The sequence below is a fragment of the Gossypium hirsutum genome, chromosome A07, assembly GCF_007990345.1.
Source record: "Gossypium hirsutum isolate 1008001.06 chromosome A07, Gossypium_hirsutum_v2.1, whole genome shotgun sequence".
NCBI classification, from domain to species: Eukaryota; Viridiplantae; Streptophyta; class Magnoliopsida; order Malvales; family Malvaceae; genus Gossypium; species Gossypium hirsutum.
This window is the reverse complement of record NC_053430.1, coordinates 9,499,542-9,518,184: the sequence shown is the minus strand read 5'-3', so window position 1 is coordinate 9,518,184 and position 18,643 is coordinate 9,499,542. Positions and strand designations below refer to the sequence as shown.

The following is an 18,643-nucleotide window of genomic DNA, read 5'->3' as shown; positions in this document are numbered from 1 at the left end:
ACACTTCCTATTCCCACGGGTAAGAAAGAGTTCGAAAAATCTTATCGCAACACCTAAATCAATGCCCAACATTTTTGTGGTCGAGAGTTCGATAAGTGATATTTTTTGGGTAAATTCAGCCTCTAAACTCCTCTTGAAGAATTGCGTCAACGTGGACTATCCAATGAGACGTGTCAATGATAACCCAACAATAGCTGAATTTGACGTCTCCATTGGATTTCCATCTGCTCACCAAAATGTTTTATATATATATTTAGAATGATCATCAAATTAAAATAGTTAAATTTATTACTTCTGTTAATCTAAACCCATCATTTTACATTCCATTATAAAATAAATAATTATAATCACGAGAGTTAAGTGAGATGACAAAAATCTTTCTTACTTTAATCAATAATTGAAGATTCAATCCTCACCTTAAATATGAAACAAACAAATTTAATATGAAACAAATTTAAAATTCGTAACCAACATCCATTGAGTCTACAGAATTTAAATAATCAAATTCGAATTCAAATACTTATTTATCCCTTTAAAATTCAAATATTTGAATTAGAAAAAAGAAGCCCAAAGGAATAAAGGCATAAAAGCTTTACCCTTTCTTCAACATTCAGACCAAAAAGAAAATATTCAAACATAAAACCAACAAAAGAGATTTTAATTAATTGAAATGCAATAATCTGAATTAAGAACTGTAGAAGCTAACTCTCAAAGTCTAATACAATACATAAAACCATAAATTTCTTATTGTTCATCTAAGCTCAGTAAATATGATAAAATATAACTATGAGATATGTAGTAACATATATAAATGTATCTCCCTCCAACCTGCAAAATAACACAATGATGTGTTTTCACTTGGAAGCACCATTAGGAATCTTGGCGGATATATCGCCCGATGGGTTCAGTTCATCCCAAGCTTCAATCCATGTCACCATAGCATCCGCCAGCTTATTGAAGTAGTCATCGACCTTGCCGAGTTTCGCCTTCACTTGCTTGGAGATCTCGATGTAGCATTTCTGTACGGTGGTGCAGTCCTTCGGAAGGGCAACGGATTGGAAGAAAGGAATCAACTCTTCTTGCCAGTAAATTCCTTTGTATTCTTTCTTAAGGTTCACAAACGGGTTGCTCGCTTTGCTGTGCCAAATGTAGGGAAGTCCGGTCTTCACTCCCCATCCGAGGTGATCACAAATAACCTGGTATTCGAACAATGCAGTTTAATCATAAGCTTATAGGGGAGAAAAGATTGAGTAGACGCTAGCGTGAAAGATAAGATAAGATACCTTGGTGCACCAGCCAGCCCACATATCATCGTATCGTCCAATTGGTTGACCATCTCCCATGAGTCCAAAGTACATTGCAGGGCCGATCAATTCTCGGTTAAATGCCAGATTCATTCCGCACATGGGGAACAAGGTTCCCTTCGGAATCGTCATTATAGCGTCGACATACCTGATATGGAATTCAACATATGATTTTAGATTTCATTCAAATGAGTAGACATATATGTAGCACACAATGTGGAGGATTATACTTGTATATATATACCTGGTGTTCCTCTCGAGTGGCTTGACAAGCTGTGTGGGAGCATCATAATCCGGGATGTTGAGCCAGAGACCGTGTGAGACGGCAGTGGTAACACCCTCACGGAGACTGAAAGGGTAGCCACGAACGAAGTCAGCACCGGATCGGTATGGGTCATAAAGAGTGTTAAAGAAAAATGGAGTGGATGGACTCAGTAGGTTCTGTATGTGCTGTTCCAATGCATTGATGTCTTTGCCAGATGGATCTTTAGCAACCTGCAAAACCGGAACCCCTCAAACTTCCGATTTTCGTATATTGCCGATGTATTGAATATAAACTACCAGACATTTGATTCTCAGATCTCATGAAAATGCATCAAAATACAGCTAAATCTAAACCACGTTCTAAAATGTAAGGTCTAAAATCATCTCCAAAACAATTAGACACACATAATATGCATCTAAAAATCGACCAACATTTCAAGATTTACAAATCAAACATGAAAGACAATAAAAAAGAAGAAAACACTATGTTTCATAACATTATTAGGAAAGGCTGCTAAGGCTTATATTTCATTGGTAAATGACTAAATTTGGGACAAACCAAAGCAGGAATTGAGTTGAAAACATACCATGGAACACAGATCAAAAGATGTTATGTAATTGCAGATCCAAATAGCAAATAAAAGATAGGAAACTACATTAAAGAAAACAGCTTTTTAAAGTAACCAAAACAGCAAACAAAATGCAAGATTCCCAAAACAAAGTCAAGATCTAAACATCCATACATCAAGATCCGAAACTTAAAACCAAAAGTAAAACAGTATTAAAAAAGTTGGATCAAACCCAGATCTTTAAAATGAAGACTGTTCTCGGAGAAACCCACCAAAACCCAAAATTCAAAAACAAAAAATAGAAGAGGGAAGAGGGAAGAGGGAAGAGACGAGGGTTGAGCTTACAAAGCAGTCATCATCAATGGTATAGATGTATTTCTTCTTGGAAACCATGTACCCAAAGCACCTACAAGCAGAATCCTTGAAAGAGATACAAGAAGCCTTAGGACCCAAAATCCTGTTGATGTCGTTCCTATTGTAAAGCTCATAATCGAAGCCTTCAGGGACCTTGATGGTCTTGGTAGGATCACCATCTTGAACAATGATGAGATGGTAAGGCTGGAAAAAGGGTCTCCACATCTCCAAAAAGTCCAAGTTCCTAATCGTGGGAATCACGATGTCGAGCTCATCTTTCAACAGAGGAGTTGGAGAGACGGTCGCCATTGGAGAAAAACTTGGACTTTTCAGAGCAAAGCAGGGAGAGGGGATGGAAGGTCGAGTGTGAGAGGGGAGGAAAGGGGGGAAATGGGGGGTTTGTATAGGGGAGGAAAGAGCATGAGTGGCACGTGCAAACTAAATGAGGTGGCGTTTTAATTGGAAAGTATGGAAAACCGCTCCACTAGATTCATTGTGTCATGTTCTTTTGGGGAAGTTATTTAATTTGCATAAAAAAAATCTGGATTTTAAATCCTTTCTGTATTTGATGAAAAATTCGTTTAATAAATTAAATTATAAATTTCATTATTTTTTACTTAATGAGTTCAAACTACACCATTATTTTTTTCATTAATTTTCAATATACGTGTATTTACTATTCAAAAATTAATTTTTGTAGCATTTGAATGATAATAATATTTTTTTAGGGACGAATGATGATAATAATTGCATTAGATATTAATGGAAAAAAATAATAGAGAGTGTGTTAACCTTTAATGTAAGTTTGTTTGAAATTACATAATTTATTAGGATTAAAATTATAAAGAATACATTTGAATAACCATAATCGAAATTAATCTTTATAAATTATGATCAAATTGGTAACTAAAATATATCTAGATCTATACTAGAATAAATCTTTATAAGGTCCATATGTGGTAGAACATAAACCAAAATAAATATAGTTTAAGAACTTGCATATGATTTACACGGAGCGAGCACCCAAAACTTGTTTGTCATTTATATTACTTTTTCAACAATCCTTTTTATTTACAAAAATTTAAATTAATTTAAGCTCACAAAAAGAATAGATTATGACGATAAAGATGAAGAAAATAAAGCTCTAATTAATTTTTTTTCTTGATTTGATGCTTGAATATATATATTTTTTTGTTTGTAATGTTCATAAAGTGCTTATAAATTAAGGAATTCATTTATAGTCATTTGGAGTCGTTGGAATCAAAATATAGTCATTACAATGTGAAAAATCGTGTTGAAAAGTGTCTTGCAACCTATAGTATCAATACTTCTAAAGAAGGTATTGATACCTTTAAGAAATATAGGTGTTAGTAGTTGTTATTGTCAGTGTTAGATTTACCTGCCAGATACAAAGTCAAATTGCAACTTGGGACATAGTTGTTAGTATGACAAAACTAGTATTATTTGTTGGCATTTTTGGCCAACGAATCTTAATTATCTACTTGCATATTTTTGAGAACTTTGAACAGTAAATCACGATATTATAATTGGAAAAGAGATTGGATCAAACAAATTGGACCAAACAATGTTAGTTTTCAAGAGTCCTGGTGTCATCTATTTACTATATATATTGAAATATGCAATTGCAATAAGATGTGAGCTGACTTTGTAAAGACTTATCTCAATCTTTTGTATTATATATTAAGGGTAATTGATGGTGAGGTCTAGGAAAATCAAAATGAATTGAAGATTACTTAGTAGAACTAGATTTTATGTTATGGCTTATTGATGTGCAAAAATATTGAGTTAGGTAGATGTCAAATTGGGTGAGAAATGTGGTTTGGGAAATGACCTATTTTCATCCACACGGGCGTGTGTCTCAGCCGTGTGTGACACACAGCCAAGTGATGCGGTCGTGTGTCCCCTGCATCTTTTAAATTGTGCAAGTGAATATGCTTACACGGCCTAGCACATAGGCATGTGGCTTGGTCGTGTGGCCCAAGTCAGGGAGTTACACGGGCACAGGCACGAGTTGGGACACGGCCGTGTGTCCCTATTTCGAATGTCCACACGGTCTAAGACACGGTCGTGTGATCCTTGTAGCTTTGAAAAAATTTTAATGTTTTCTGAAAAATTCATTGAGTACCTGATTTAGTCCCGACTTGTTTTTAATGTATATTTTGGGCCTCGAGGGCTCGCATAGGAGACAATATGTTTGATTTCGATTGGTTTTTGAAATGACTGTTTATTTGATTTGTAAACTCTGGTAATGCTTTGTAACCCTATTTTGGCGATGGATATAGGTTAGGGGTGTTACACTCTAACTTTTTACATGGAAGTGCTGTGCAACTTTGGAAGTGGTTTTTAGTGTCAGTTATAATTGTCGGTTGCTATGCTAATTGAAAGTTAAAGAAGACTAACTAAGCATTATAACTTGCTTATTTTGTTGGTGTATTTTGATCTAATTATTGTGATTACTTTTGTGCATCTTCTTAAGGAATATTATGAAGTACACTTTATGGTTTACTAGAGGAATAATTTAGTTAAGGAAGTACAACTTAAAGAAGTTTAGTGTGATTATCTTTCCACGAATAAAGAAATATGTGATCAAGAAAAATTCGAAAAATATATCTCAAGATCATCTTTTGCCTCAATGGTGTTTGATATGGATGAAATCCTTGTAATTAAATTAGATCACACTAGTTGGATTGATTTGGGCTACAAAGATCTGTATATTGAATACTTGTATTTTTGTTTATGGTATGAATTTAGAGAGAATTCAATTTGTTCATTGTAACATTAGTGAATTGTGTAACTATACTTTCACCAAGGAAAGTCATAATGGGAGAGTGATCCTAGTTGAATATATATGAGCGGAGATGCAACTTGACGAGTGAATTAAACTTAAATCATATAATTTACTATTGATTCATAGTGGATATCTCTCTAGATAAGATGACTTTTCAATGTCCACTTGTATTTTCCTTATAGTGGTCACTTGGATCAATTGCAACTAAATGTATATCTGGTGTGCAAAATTTAATGATTTTTCTATTATACACTTAAGTACCGATACCATGAAGCAAGGTATCAATTTTTTCCCTTCTAGAGTTGACTGTGACTATTGGTTTCTCAATATATTGATATTTTGAATAATGTTTCAATATTTAAACCCTTGGCATTGATATTTAGTCATTAAATTGTTTTAAAATAATCTTAAACACTTTAAATTGATGAATCCAAAAAAATTTAAAATAAGATAAAATATATTAAAACATATTTTTAAGCATTTTAAAATCTTGAAAATGCTTAGTGAGATGTAAAAAAAATCATAAAATAGTTGAAGTTGTAAATATGGAAAATATATTTTAAATGTTATTATATTAAAAAAAAATCAAAAGTAGTAAATAAGTACCACTTTCGGTACAAATTAGGATTGTTAAATGTTTTTGGCACAATTTCTTTATGACATTAAATGCCACTTGATTATTTTTGGCCATTCGTTTGCCCATCCTAATTTCATAGTCTATGGTAATTCGAGGTGTTAGATGTTGGTAGAGGGGTAAACTTGAGTTTTTTGGTTTAATATGTGTTTAAAAGTATTTAATTGGTATTTGAATTTTTTTATTTAATTAGGTAATGTGAAGTTGTATTTTATTACTCAAGTTGATATATTCACTTAACATTATTAGTTTGTACTGATATGACATTGATTGTTAATTTAATAGTGACATGTGATAACCTCTCAATAGTATATGTGGTAAACAAAATTTAAAAAAAATTAAATTATTTAAAAAATATAAATTAATTTAAAAATAAATATTTTTAAAGAAATCTATATACCAACTAAATACTTTAAAATAAGTTAAGAAAATATATTAAACCATGTAACATTTTAAAAGATTTTTTTAATTGAGAAATTGGAGTAGGGTTGTTTAGGTTACTTGAAGATTTAAACACAAATAATTTTATCAGTAGTTAATCGACACAATAATTTATTTTAATTTAAAAATATAAATATATTAGTATTTGATTAGCCGATTAGGTGAGTATCTAATAATATCAAACATGGCAGGGCAGAAGAATATTCTTGTCTCTTATACTCTTCCTACAAACATATGCTTCTTTTATTTTGATTAATCAAAGCCCACAAACTATTCAAATAAAACAAAAATCACCAATCACTCTTTATATGGTATTTTATTTGCTCAGAATCTATATTAAATAAGTATTTTTTTAATTTAATATTGTTTTATTATTTTAATATCAAGATTTATTTATTTTATTTAGATTAAATTAAATTACTTAAAATTAAAAATCAGAATATTTATATTTTTTTCCTTAAAAACAAGAATCAATCAATTTTTTTTCATAATTATTCATTTGTTCTTTGAACCGCCATTTTTCAGTTCAACAAAACAATTCATAAAAATAGTGTGTCAAATAATTTTAATAATTAGACTAAGAACAATTCACAAAAATTAGATAAATTTTTAATAAGAATAAGAATAAGAATAATTATTAATTATTATTTAGTTTGATTTTTGCTCACAAAATGCGATAAATATTAATTATTATTTAGTTTGATTTTTATTTCAAATATTCAATTGAAATTTGTATTATTTAACACGAATTCATTGGTGGAGACATTTATTATTAGGGTAAATTACATCTAAAGTCACTAAACTATTAGTACGTTTACATGTTGGTCACTTAACTTCACATAGTTACAAAATGATCACTAAACTATTTGAAAGTTTTCATTTAAATCACTAGGTTGTTAAAATAGTTATTGTATAGCCTTCTCTGTTTGAATCGTTTGCACCAATCAAAAGCTTTCTTTTTCATTCTTTTATATAGTTTAATTTAATTTTTTATGAAATAACTTTGAACGTCCAAAATCTGTAAACCAAAATCTAAACAATTTTTTCTCTGATCTACAACACTAACCATTAGATCAATTTGAATTTGAGCTATATTTTTTTATTCATCAACAGGTATTAATCTACCATACTTACCGTCAACTCATCACTTGAAATTTATTAACCAAATAATTTAAATAAAAATTTTTAAATAGTTTAGTGACTTAAATAAAAAATTATGAGACTATTTCGTAACTTTTTAAAGTTAAATAATTAAAACGTAAATACAATAAATGGAATATTTAAATTTTAAATTTTAGCGTGATATAATTTTTGAAAATTGTTCTAATAAATAAAATAAAATAAACAAGCGATGAAGGAAAAACGATAGTGACGTGTCTGAAGGGTGCTTCGCACGCGCGGGTGGGTGACGCATTTAAAATTTTAAAGTCACCGTTGGCTTTAGTAATTGTACCCGACGTGTGTCTAGCGATTAGGCCAACGAAGCACACGTGGCACATCTGTACACGAAGGTCAACAGTTATATCTTTTTGGTTCATCATTGCTGTCGGTTGCTTTCGTATTCCCAAAACCAAATAAAAATTGCAATTAAACGTTACTTTTGCGTTTCACTATCATAACATAAAAAATACAAATATATTGTTATAAAAAACTTTTTGGGTACGTCAAAATTATATAAAAATAAATATTCATCATTTTAATAGGGAATATATTTATAATTTTTAAAATTTAGTTAAACTTTTATTATTTTTAGAGGGTTAAAATATAATTTTATTATTATTAATTTAAAATTTTATAAATTATAAAAGGTCTAAATAGAATATTTTTCATTTTAAGGGGCTCGAGCCCAACTCCCTAGCCTGGCCATTGGGTACATCATATTAATATATCTTTTTACTTTTAATGAGATTTTCATTTTATATCAAGTTTAATACATAATTTAGCACTTAAGTTTGACATCTTCTTTTAATATTCATATTATATTTTGTCTAATGTGGGAACTGTATTTGACAAAAGTTATAAATTTTAGCATTTAAAAATAAAAATGTTACTTTTTTAATGTTTAATTCAGATTTTAAAGTTGATTTAATGAAAATTCATAATTAGCTACTAATTTAGCAATTAACTTTTATCAAATTAACTGTAAAACTTGAATTAAATCACAAACTAAACTAAGCATAAATTCATAGTTAACACAATTTATTCTAGGGTAAATTGTAATAGAGATCACCCAACTATGTTTCTTTTCTTTTTTAGTCTCCCAATTATGCAAAGTTATAAAATATTAAAACCTACTTTGTAATATATGGTGTAATTGGTTTGTATATATATTAAAAGCTACATGTGAATGATCATTTTGGTGTACTTATTTAGAATGGCGGAATGGATTGGTAATGGTTGATATTAGGTAGCTATTTTATCTAAGTTTGGTGATTGAGTAGTGACATATTAGCCTTGTTTTGATGGATTTTATTAGTATGAATTGAGGTGCTTTAAAATGGCAATTGATTGAACTTTTTGGATGTATATTTTGTGGTACCAATGAGGGTACATTGATTGAATGATGGAAATGTGTTGTGTATATGATGATTTTAGCATGTTTTGGTATTGTTGAAGTGTGTTTAAGGCCTTTGAGTGTGTGTGGAATTGGTGTAGCTTATTGGACAAGATTTGATCTTAAAATGGCTTGTTTTATGACTTAATTATAGAGCACACAACTTGAGACACAGGCTATATGGAGCACACAACTTGAGACACAGGCTATCACATAATCGTGTGACACACACGGTCTGACTACACGGCTACGTGTCATTTTTTTTAGGTGCAGGTTATACACAATATGCGATATGGTCGTGTGACCCAAGTTAGTGAATTACTCGGTCTAGCACACGGCCTGCAACACGATTGTATGACATAAGTTAGTAAGCTACAAAATTTGAGACACGGGCCGAGACATGGCCGTGTGTGTAATCACCTGAATTTTCAGTGGTGTCGAAACAGTGATACGAGATCACTAAATCTGAAAAATGAGTAGAAAATATTATTAATTTAGTGAGTATAAGTTAAATGTGAAGTTAGGAAAATTTTTGAAATAGTGAATAGTGTACTAGAAATAAATATTAAAATAATTAGAATCGAAAACGAGGTATCAAGACCTTGGAAATTTTAAACCGAGCCATAAATATTTATAAAAATATTTATGGAGTGTTAATAAATTAGTATTAAAGTTTTGTCAAGAAATTCTAAAGTTCCGATATAGTTAATTGAACAAAAAGGACTAAATTGTAACAAATGTAAACTTATGGGAAATGATTAAATAGCTTAAATGATAAAAGAAAGAGGGTTTAAAAGGCAAATAGACCCAAGGTCTATTTGGGCTGGACGACAAGGGCATGAAATCAGCAAGAAAATAAGGAGAATTAAGGGCAAAATTGGAATATTGCAAAATTTACTTAATAAAGCTAGGATAAAGTGGAATTATTTAGATTTCTCTTTACTTTTCTGCATTCTCATCAGCAAAAACACTATATAAGGGTTTACTTAAGCTGGTTTTTCATATTTTTGTTGCAAATCGAGAACCCGAAACAAGTCGAAGAAACGAAAAAGTAGCTGATTACTCTCTAAACTTTCATAATTTTGCAAATCGACTCAGGTAAGTTTATATGGCTGAAAGTTAATGATTAAATGTTAATTTTATGAATTATATAATGTATGATGAGATATATTTATTGATGAATTGATAATAAAATAACAATGCGAAAACCGAATAAATGATCAAATTGAGCGGAACGTCTGATTTGAGTACTTCTAATCAGTGACAAGTGATAAGTGGTAGCCTCAGCTGCACTTATCTGATCAGTGACAAGTGACAAGTGATAAGTGGTAGCTTTAGCTACACTTATCTGATCAGTGACAAGTGATAAATGTGATCCATGTAAGACCGTGGTAGGACTATGGCTTCGGAAAGTGATAAGTGATCATAAGCAAGACCATAGTTATACTATGGCAAAGTGGAAGTGAAGTACTCAATTTTTTGCAACCGTTCCCTAATTTGATTAAGAATGGTAAGGAAAAAATGGGCCCAAAAGAATTAAAGTAAATAGATAAGTGGTAGTGAGTTTATACAAGGGAACTCACCAATTATTGTGGTTGACAAGTGAACTTAGTAATTGTGTATATTGTATAAGTGTATGAATGTTTGGTAAGATATATGTTTTATGCCTATGAACTTACTAAGCTTATATAAGCTTACTTGAGTGTATTCAATGTCTCTTATAGATTGACGTGAAAATATACGGAGGATCGGATCAACATTGAGGATCACACTATCCAGATTATCTCCTGTAGCTTTTGTAAATTTCCTTTTTGATTTATATGGCATGTATATGGTTTGATGATTATATAAATTTGTAACATGGTTATGCCGATTGTGAACATGTGATAAAGAATTATTCAAATGGTTGTTTAAATAATATTCGGTTTATTAGTATATGTATAATTAGTTAAAGTGTAAACTTTGCATGTGTATTAAAGGTTTTTATGTGATATTCGGCCTTGGGAAATCTAAGCTTAAAAAGGTTTGAATGTTAATTGGGTTGTCTCTTTAATGGCCGAATGTGCTAAAAGCTAATGCATGATTTAGTTTAATCGATGTAATGATACAAATTATGATATTTACTTGTAGTTTTAAAGTATAGAAAATTTGTTAAGTTGATTAAGTGGTTGCCGAATGTGAAATTTAGGTAAGGAAATGTGTACAAATAATATTTATATGGATAATTGGTTTAAAGGGGTCAGCATTATACATTGTTGATATGGTGTTATTAATGTAAAGCACTTTAGTATAGACGTATATACATATAGTCACTTAGAACGTATTGAGATGGCCGAATAAGGCTAACGATGAGTATGCTTTGATTTTCTATAATACTTAATAATTTGTTTAAGGTGATTAAAGATGTGTACGATTATTTTATATTAAGCTAAAAGTAGTTATATGGCCTATTAAATTTCTTGTGGTATTCGGCCATAAGCAAGCACAATGGGATTTTAATAAGTTAAATTTGTTTTAGATTAAGCTCAAGAGCTTAAGGAGCCTAATTCGGATAGGGGAAAAGCTAAACTAACCAAATAGCCGATCCGTAGTCGTTCGACGACATTCGAGGTAAGTCTCTAAGTAATTAAACCTATTTTGAGTTTTGATTAATGGATACTATTATAGAAATGGCTAAATTGAAAAATATGATGTGGCCATGATATGTTCTAAGGCCGAACGAAAAATTTTACGTATTTGAATCAATTTACTAATGTGATTTTGTACCTAAGACGAAATAAAATGACAAGGCGTAATATCTAGCTTAAGATCGAATAGCCAATGTGATGAATGTGAAAGTGTGTATATGTGATAAGGCCGAATGGCCAATGTGATGAATGTGAAAGTGCATACATGTGATAATGCCGAATGGTTAATGTGATATATGTGTAAGTGAATATGTGATAAGGCCGAATGATCAATTGTGAAAAGTGTGAAATATTAGATATTTAATGAGGCCAAAGTTAGTAAAAATATAAATATATATTAAATGAATTGTGCTGAGATTGTATCCGGGTTAGAGACCCGCCGGCTTCATGCTGGGATTGTATCCGGGTTTAAAGTCCCGCAGGCTTAATGCTGGTGAATTAAGTAAGATTATGATCTTGAATGTTCGTAGTGAGCTACCATCAAGTAAGTACTATACATTTAAGATGTTCAGATACATATTACCTCCTCATTTGTAAGTTTACCTCAAAGTGAATCACTAGCATTCAAGAAAAATGTATACGTGATTGATTATTTTATTGCGAAAATGAGGATGACCTAATCAGTCTTGGTATGCTTGTATAATGTAGTATATACTAAGCTTTCATGTATGTACTCGTGTACATTCGGCCAACGATCGGTGAATTATTAGTATTAAAGAATGATACATATGTGGGAATGATTATTATATCTTTGAATAAGGGATTAATCTATTCGGTCAATGGTTGTTAGTATGACAAAGTATTTGATTTAAATTTATCGTATGAGCTTTAAGTAAAGAAAAGTATGTGCTGAGATTTATATATGTAATTGTGCATATTCGGCCAAAAAGGCCTTATAAATTGAGAATAAATTGTATTCGGCTAGATGTACAAATGCAAGGGAAGGATTGTATTTTGTCAACCTACGTATATGTGATAAGGTTTATGTTTGGTTCTTTGCGTACCCATACTGTAATTCAATACATGCCACGTTGAAATACTCGAAAGTTTTGATGCGATTATGAAATAAGGAATTAAGTTTTTTATATATATATTCATGTATATGCATGAAACGAGTACGTTTGAGCAAGTGATTATGATTATTGAAAGAGTATATGTTATGCTAAATGAGTAGTGACTCTATGAATCTATTCATGATAGATTATGATATTACTATGTGCTTCTAAATATGGAAACTAAACGTGGTAAAAGTATTATGTTTTAGTTTGATTGATTGAATTAGAAGTAGATATGAGGTTTCTAGATGCGAAAGACTATGTGAATCAAATTTGGAAGAAATAGATAAACTATATATGCGTGCATGAGGTTTGAACTATTTGACTGAATGGTGAGATCTCTTGATATTGTTAAACGGGGTTTCTGCAAGGTCTAAGACGATGAGGCTTAGTAATGAAACGACAGTTAAAGATGTTCAGTACATTAAGTTGGCCAGGTATGTATCAGGTACTCGTATGTGATTTTCAATTCGGATTAGATCAAAAGTATACAAAGCGATGCATATGTGAATAAGTGTATGAATGCAAATGTGACCACAATCCATGTGACTATGATACATTTGGCCAATGTGTTATGCCATAAGAATGTATTCGATTAAACTATAATAGAGGCATTTAGATTGGAGTGTAATTATGAGCTAAGTGTGCCTTGTGAGCATACGAATATTTGACCATTTTGGTCATTATCATGAAATAATTTGTGGTAACTAAATGACGTGATTATTGAAATTATAGTTCGTTATGGAGCTCTAGATTGACTTCATTGATTAGAAAAATCGAGTGATAAATGATAATTGAATTTGATTCTGCAAAATTATCGTTTTACTTAAGACTTACTAAGCTTATGTAAGCTTACTCCGTTTGTCTTTTGTCTTTGTTTTATAGATTGTGGACTCTGATTACCAGCTCGGGGATCGTCAGCACTTCATCACACTATCTACTATTATGAAAACCTTGTGATTTGGATTTAGCTTATGGCATGTATAGGATATATTATACTAGAATGATATCATAACTATTGTTTATAAGCCATGCGAATATGGCATCCTTTGGAAGTCTACTTTTATAAGTTATAAGTTTGATCTTTGTTTGTGTTTAGAAATTTAATTAAATGAACAATCTTTATTCACGAAAAAGAAAAAAAATGTTCAAAATTTTACTGTTTTGATCTGCTTCCAAATTTTCTGGTAACGCCTTGTCCTATTCCGGCGACGGTTACGGGATAGGGGTGTTACACCACGAACGGCCTCGCCTGTGTACATCCACACAGCCCTAGTGCCGGCAGAAAACGACAAAAACAACAACAAATAACAGAATACACAGCAAAGCTACAGCAAATGGGCAGCACATCAATTGTAATCTAAGAGGGGATAATTTTTCCACAAACAAGTGTGGGTCGGTTATAAAAGAAAATCGATTGTAATCTAAGAGGGGATGATTTTTTCCCCCTTTTCACATCGACACATAATAAATATAGAAGAAAAGGCTTTTTGAAATCAATTTTGGAAAGGTGACTTTGAGATCTGACATTTCTTTCGATTTTATTTCTTTGTTCTTCTTGATCTTTATTTACGGTATAAAAAAAATAAAAAGAAAGGGACTTATCTTGGTATCAGCTCTTTCGAATCATTGCTTACTTCGTCGTAATCGAAGTTTAGGCGAGGATTCTGTGGCTTGAGAGCAGCAAAACGTCCGGGCATGCTTTCGTATGGTGCGATCCGCCAAAGTATGGAGGTGAAGGGGTGTTGAGTGAAGAACCTTTTGGTTCGGTCAACTGAGAGGGAGAAGAGTTTGAAAATTTTTGAGAGAAAAGGTTTTGAAATTTGTTTTGAGAGAATAATCAGAGGTTATTAGGGCAAAATTTTTTGGCACATATATGTGTTCAAAGCCGGCGCCGTTTGGTAAAGAAAGGATCCTCGCGTCAACCCGCTTCGCGACCCAGATCCATGCCTTTTCGCCTTAATTGGTCTATTTTCTATCATGATCCCCTTTGTTTGTTGATCTGTTCAATTAAATCCTGTTTAGATTTCTTTGTTTTTTTTAAATTTTTCTTTGAGATTTACACGCTGCTTCAATCTAGTCCACACTTAAGTGCCATGTTTTGGGACCCGAGACATTTGCATTAATAGTCCCTCTTTGTTTGTGCACATTTAATTCTGGTCTTTAATTCTGTTTTGATAATTAGATTTATTTATAAATTATCCTCTTGATTCTGTTTTTGTTTCAATTGAGTTTTTTTAGTACCATGTAGTTATTTTACTCTTTTTAACCCATTATTCGCTCTTTTTTTTTATTTTAACATGCTATTTCATTGATTTTTGAATTATTTTAGTTCATTATTTTCATGTTTTCATGTGTATATTTTTTTTTAAAAAATTGTTTTATTTTTTAATTTGTCTATTTTAAATTTTCTTTTATATAATTCTATGTTTTAAAGATTTTTAGGATATTTATTTTTATACATTATTATTACATATACATATACACATAATTTACACTAAAATTTAAATTCCCTTTCGAATATGTTTTATGTAAATATTTTCTTTTAAATCTATCTATGTATATATACATTTTTTTCCCTCTTTTAAATTTATTTATGTAAACAAATTTGTTTCTAAATTTATTTTTGAATTATATATTTTATTTATTTTAAACACTTTCACATATTAGCATCTTCGTATATACATTATTTATATTAAGTTTTTCTTGCATATATATCATCATTTTTAAATCAATATGTTTTGTTTTAAATTATTTTGCATATTATCTACTCCAAATTTCTTCTTACGTAATATCTATTTCAATAATCATTCATAAATTATTAGTTTCATTATTTTTATACATGTAAATTATTTCAACTTTTAGCATACATTATTCTTTTGTAATTTTTATTTTTTTCATATAATTTTTAATTTGTCTTGAATTGGCTTCTAGTTTCCATATTGTTTTGTATATTGTGTGTTATATCAGTTCTTAGTTTCCATATTGTTTGGCATATTATGTGTCATTTTCGGTTTTCATATTATTCCATATGTTGTTGTTGCATATTATTTATTCGTTTTTTGTATTATTATATCAATTCTTATTTGTCCATGTTTGAAAATTTGGTTATGTTTTTCCTTGATTAGTTATATTTTTTTGTTTGTTTTGTTAATTGGTTTCTTAAGTTTATATTACCTTCATTCACCAATTATAGTACATTATTTATGCATATTGTCCCATGTTTATAATTTCGCCTTTTGTTTGCAAATGTTGCTTTGTATTTTGTAATTTGCAACTTTTTTTAAAAAATCAATTATTCCATTTTATTTCAAGTCAAATAAATGCGTTTTGAACCTAGTTTTACAATTATTCATTTGAAAATTCCTTAAAACAAAGGCAATGTTTGATGGTTGGAAATTCGGGGAATCGTACCCTATCGTGCTGGGTTTCGATTTCCCGTTTGTTCAAAATAATCAAATATTCCTTTAGAATTTCACTTGTGTTTTCTAAATTCTAAAACGAGGCAATGTTCAATGTTTGGAGATTCGAGGAACCGTACCCTACTGTGCTGGGTTTCGGTTTTTCGTTGAACTAAATAATTGAGCATCCTTTTGTAATTTTCAACGTATGAGCTTTTGGAAGTCAAAAATTAATCATGGTTTTGAAGGTATAAAGGATCGTGTCCTATCGTGCTGAATGTGATACTGTATTTAGAGGTGTGCATGGGCCGGGCTACCCGGCCCGGCCCGAAGGCCTGCCCGAAAAATATGAGGGTTCAGGTAAAAATATAGGCCCGAAATATGGGTTTGGGCAAAAAAAGAGGCCCGTTTAGAAAACGGGCCGTGCTAGGGTAAAACTTTTTTGGCCCTGGCCCGGCCCGGCCCGGCCCGAATTATATACTAAATATATATTTTTTTTATTTTTAATCATATTTACATTTTATTTTTAATTTTAATATAATCACTTTTTATTATATTTTCAATTTGTGCATTGTTTTAAGAATTGTTTTAATATAATTTTTTATTTGTTTCTTATTTTAATATTTGTTTTAAATGTATTTGATGATTTATTATATTTTAAAATTTTTTATTTAATGAAATAAGTTAAAAAAATTTAATATGGGTTGGTTCGGGCTCGGGCTTAATAATTTTATTTCGGGCCAAGCTTGGACAAATTTTTAGGCCCATATTTCGGGCCAGCCCGGCTCGGCCTATGCACACCTCTAGCTGTATTCCTTTGAAATAAGAGAATTTTGACGATCAACTTGAGCCATTCAAATGTTTTAAAAGGAACCATATTTCAAAATATTTTAAAATCTTAGACATAAGAACAGTGCTTAATCAATTTGGTACCAATTTTGGGCGTAGTGAGGGTGCTAATCCTTCTTCATACGTAATCGGCTCCCGAACCCGTTTTCTCAAATTTACGTAAGCCAAAATTGATTTAAATGGAATAAAATATTGTATCAGGTTATCCAATCACACCTAAACAAAAGGATTGGTGGCGACTGCACACTTTGTTTTAAAAGTCGATCCCCGTTTTTTTTAAACTTAAAAAAATGGTTTCGACATGTATTAAAGTAAAGAGTGATAGATATGTTAAATGGTATAGTTATAATAGAAGTATGATTTGGTAGCAAATTGGTTGAAATGGATTGGTTGGTTTGGGTTGGTCTCAGTTTTAAAATTGTAAGGAAGGTTGGATATTTATAAAGGGGTTATATTGAGCTTATAAATAAAAAAAAAACTTTGGGATTTTGTGAAAAATTCTCTATGGTTTCGATTTAAACTCGATTTGGTCCTGAAGTATGTTTTGGGATTTGGAGGCCGATCTAAAGGACGTCATGACATGTTTTGGTAAATGAATAGTATTTAACTCGTAATAACGAAAAATTAATTCGGTAAACTCCAGTAATGCCTCGTACCTTCTTCCGGCGACGAATACTGGTAAGGGGCGTTACAATGTGTAAAGGGCGTTACAGTGTGTCCTATTGTTTGAATGCCCACCCGGTCAGTCTGGGCTATGATACACGGCCGTATGACCATTGTTTCTAAATTTTTAACTTTTTCTCAGATTTTTTGAATTGTTTTAAATTAGTCCCAGATTGATCCCAAATTGTTCTTAGGGCCTCGAAGGCTCGATTTAAGGCCCAAAAGTGTATGTTTGCTAGGTTTTTAATGAGATTTAGGTAATTAATATTAAATGAAATTATTGATCTCTTTGACGTCAATTATCCTGATTTGTATGGTAATGCTCTGTAACCCTAATCTGATGACGGAGACGGGATAGCGGTGTCACACAATCAAAATGTTGGGACAACTTTGTGGTTTTACTTGTTGGTTATTTGACTTTGGCTTTTTCATGTAATGTTTCCAAAAGCAAATGGACTTCCAAGATGTGTTTTATTGTTCCTAAAGTCATGGTCGAATTTGAAGTCTTGAGGAAGTTAAGATTGACTTGACTTTATGGATAAAGCTTGCGCTTATCCTTTATCCTTATCCTGATAGATTTATGTGCTAACTTTAAGGAGATTATTCCTATTTATCTTAAGATAAGACTGGAGTCTATTTATCCTAATTATTATATTGAAGAAGAAAAATAGTTTATGTTGGACTATGTTAATCGAATAGGCTACCATATTAAGCCTATAAATAGGCAAGCAATGCATATGGAAGATTTTTATTAAGAGAGTGCTGTGTCAATTTGCTGAAGTTATTTTGTTATTTTTCATTGTATTTCCGTACTCTATTGTTAGGTGTTATTTATGAGAGATTGAACCTTTGTAAGTGAGGTTTTAGGGTGAATGGTTGTAACAAGTTGGAATTAACTATTAGTGTTGCAATTACTTCTTTATAGAAGGGTAGATTAGGTTTTAGCCAATAGGTGGTTGAAGCAAATGTAGAATGAAAACCATTCACTGAGCAAGGCTTCGCAGATTAAGAATGTTTTTGAACTGCGTTAACAAATGGCTATGTGTAAATCTCTCTTTA

The 18,643-nt window shown here is 31.1% G+C and overlaps 1 protein-coding gene across 1 annotated transcript; it reads right to left on the bottom strand.

Annotated features, from left to right (window-relative positions):
• Window positions 1–637: 637 nt before the first annotated feature.
• LOC121232088 (probable UDP-arabinopyranose mutase 2) lies at window positions 638–2,978 on the bottom strand. Its single transcript, XM_041117516.1, has 4 exons — window positions 2,483–2,978; window positions 1,549–1,799; window positions 1,284–1,452; window positions 638–1,196 (listed from the first exon to the last, which is right to left on the bottom strand). Exons 1-4 carry the CDS (start codon window positions 2,798–2,800, stop codon window positions 855–857), a joined length of 1,080 nt encoding a protein of 359 aa, XP_040973450.1. The 5' UTR covers window positions 2,801–2,978; the 3' UTR covers window positions 638–854.
• Between the last annotated feature and the right edge of the window lie 15,665 nt (window positions 2,979–18,643).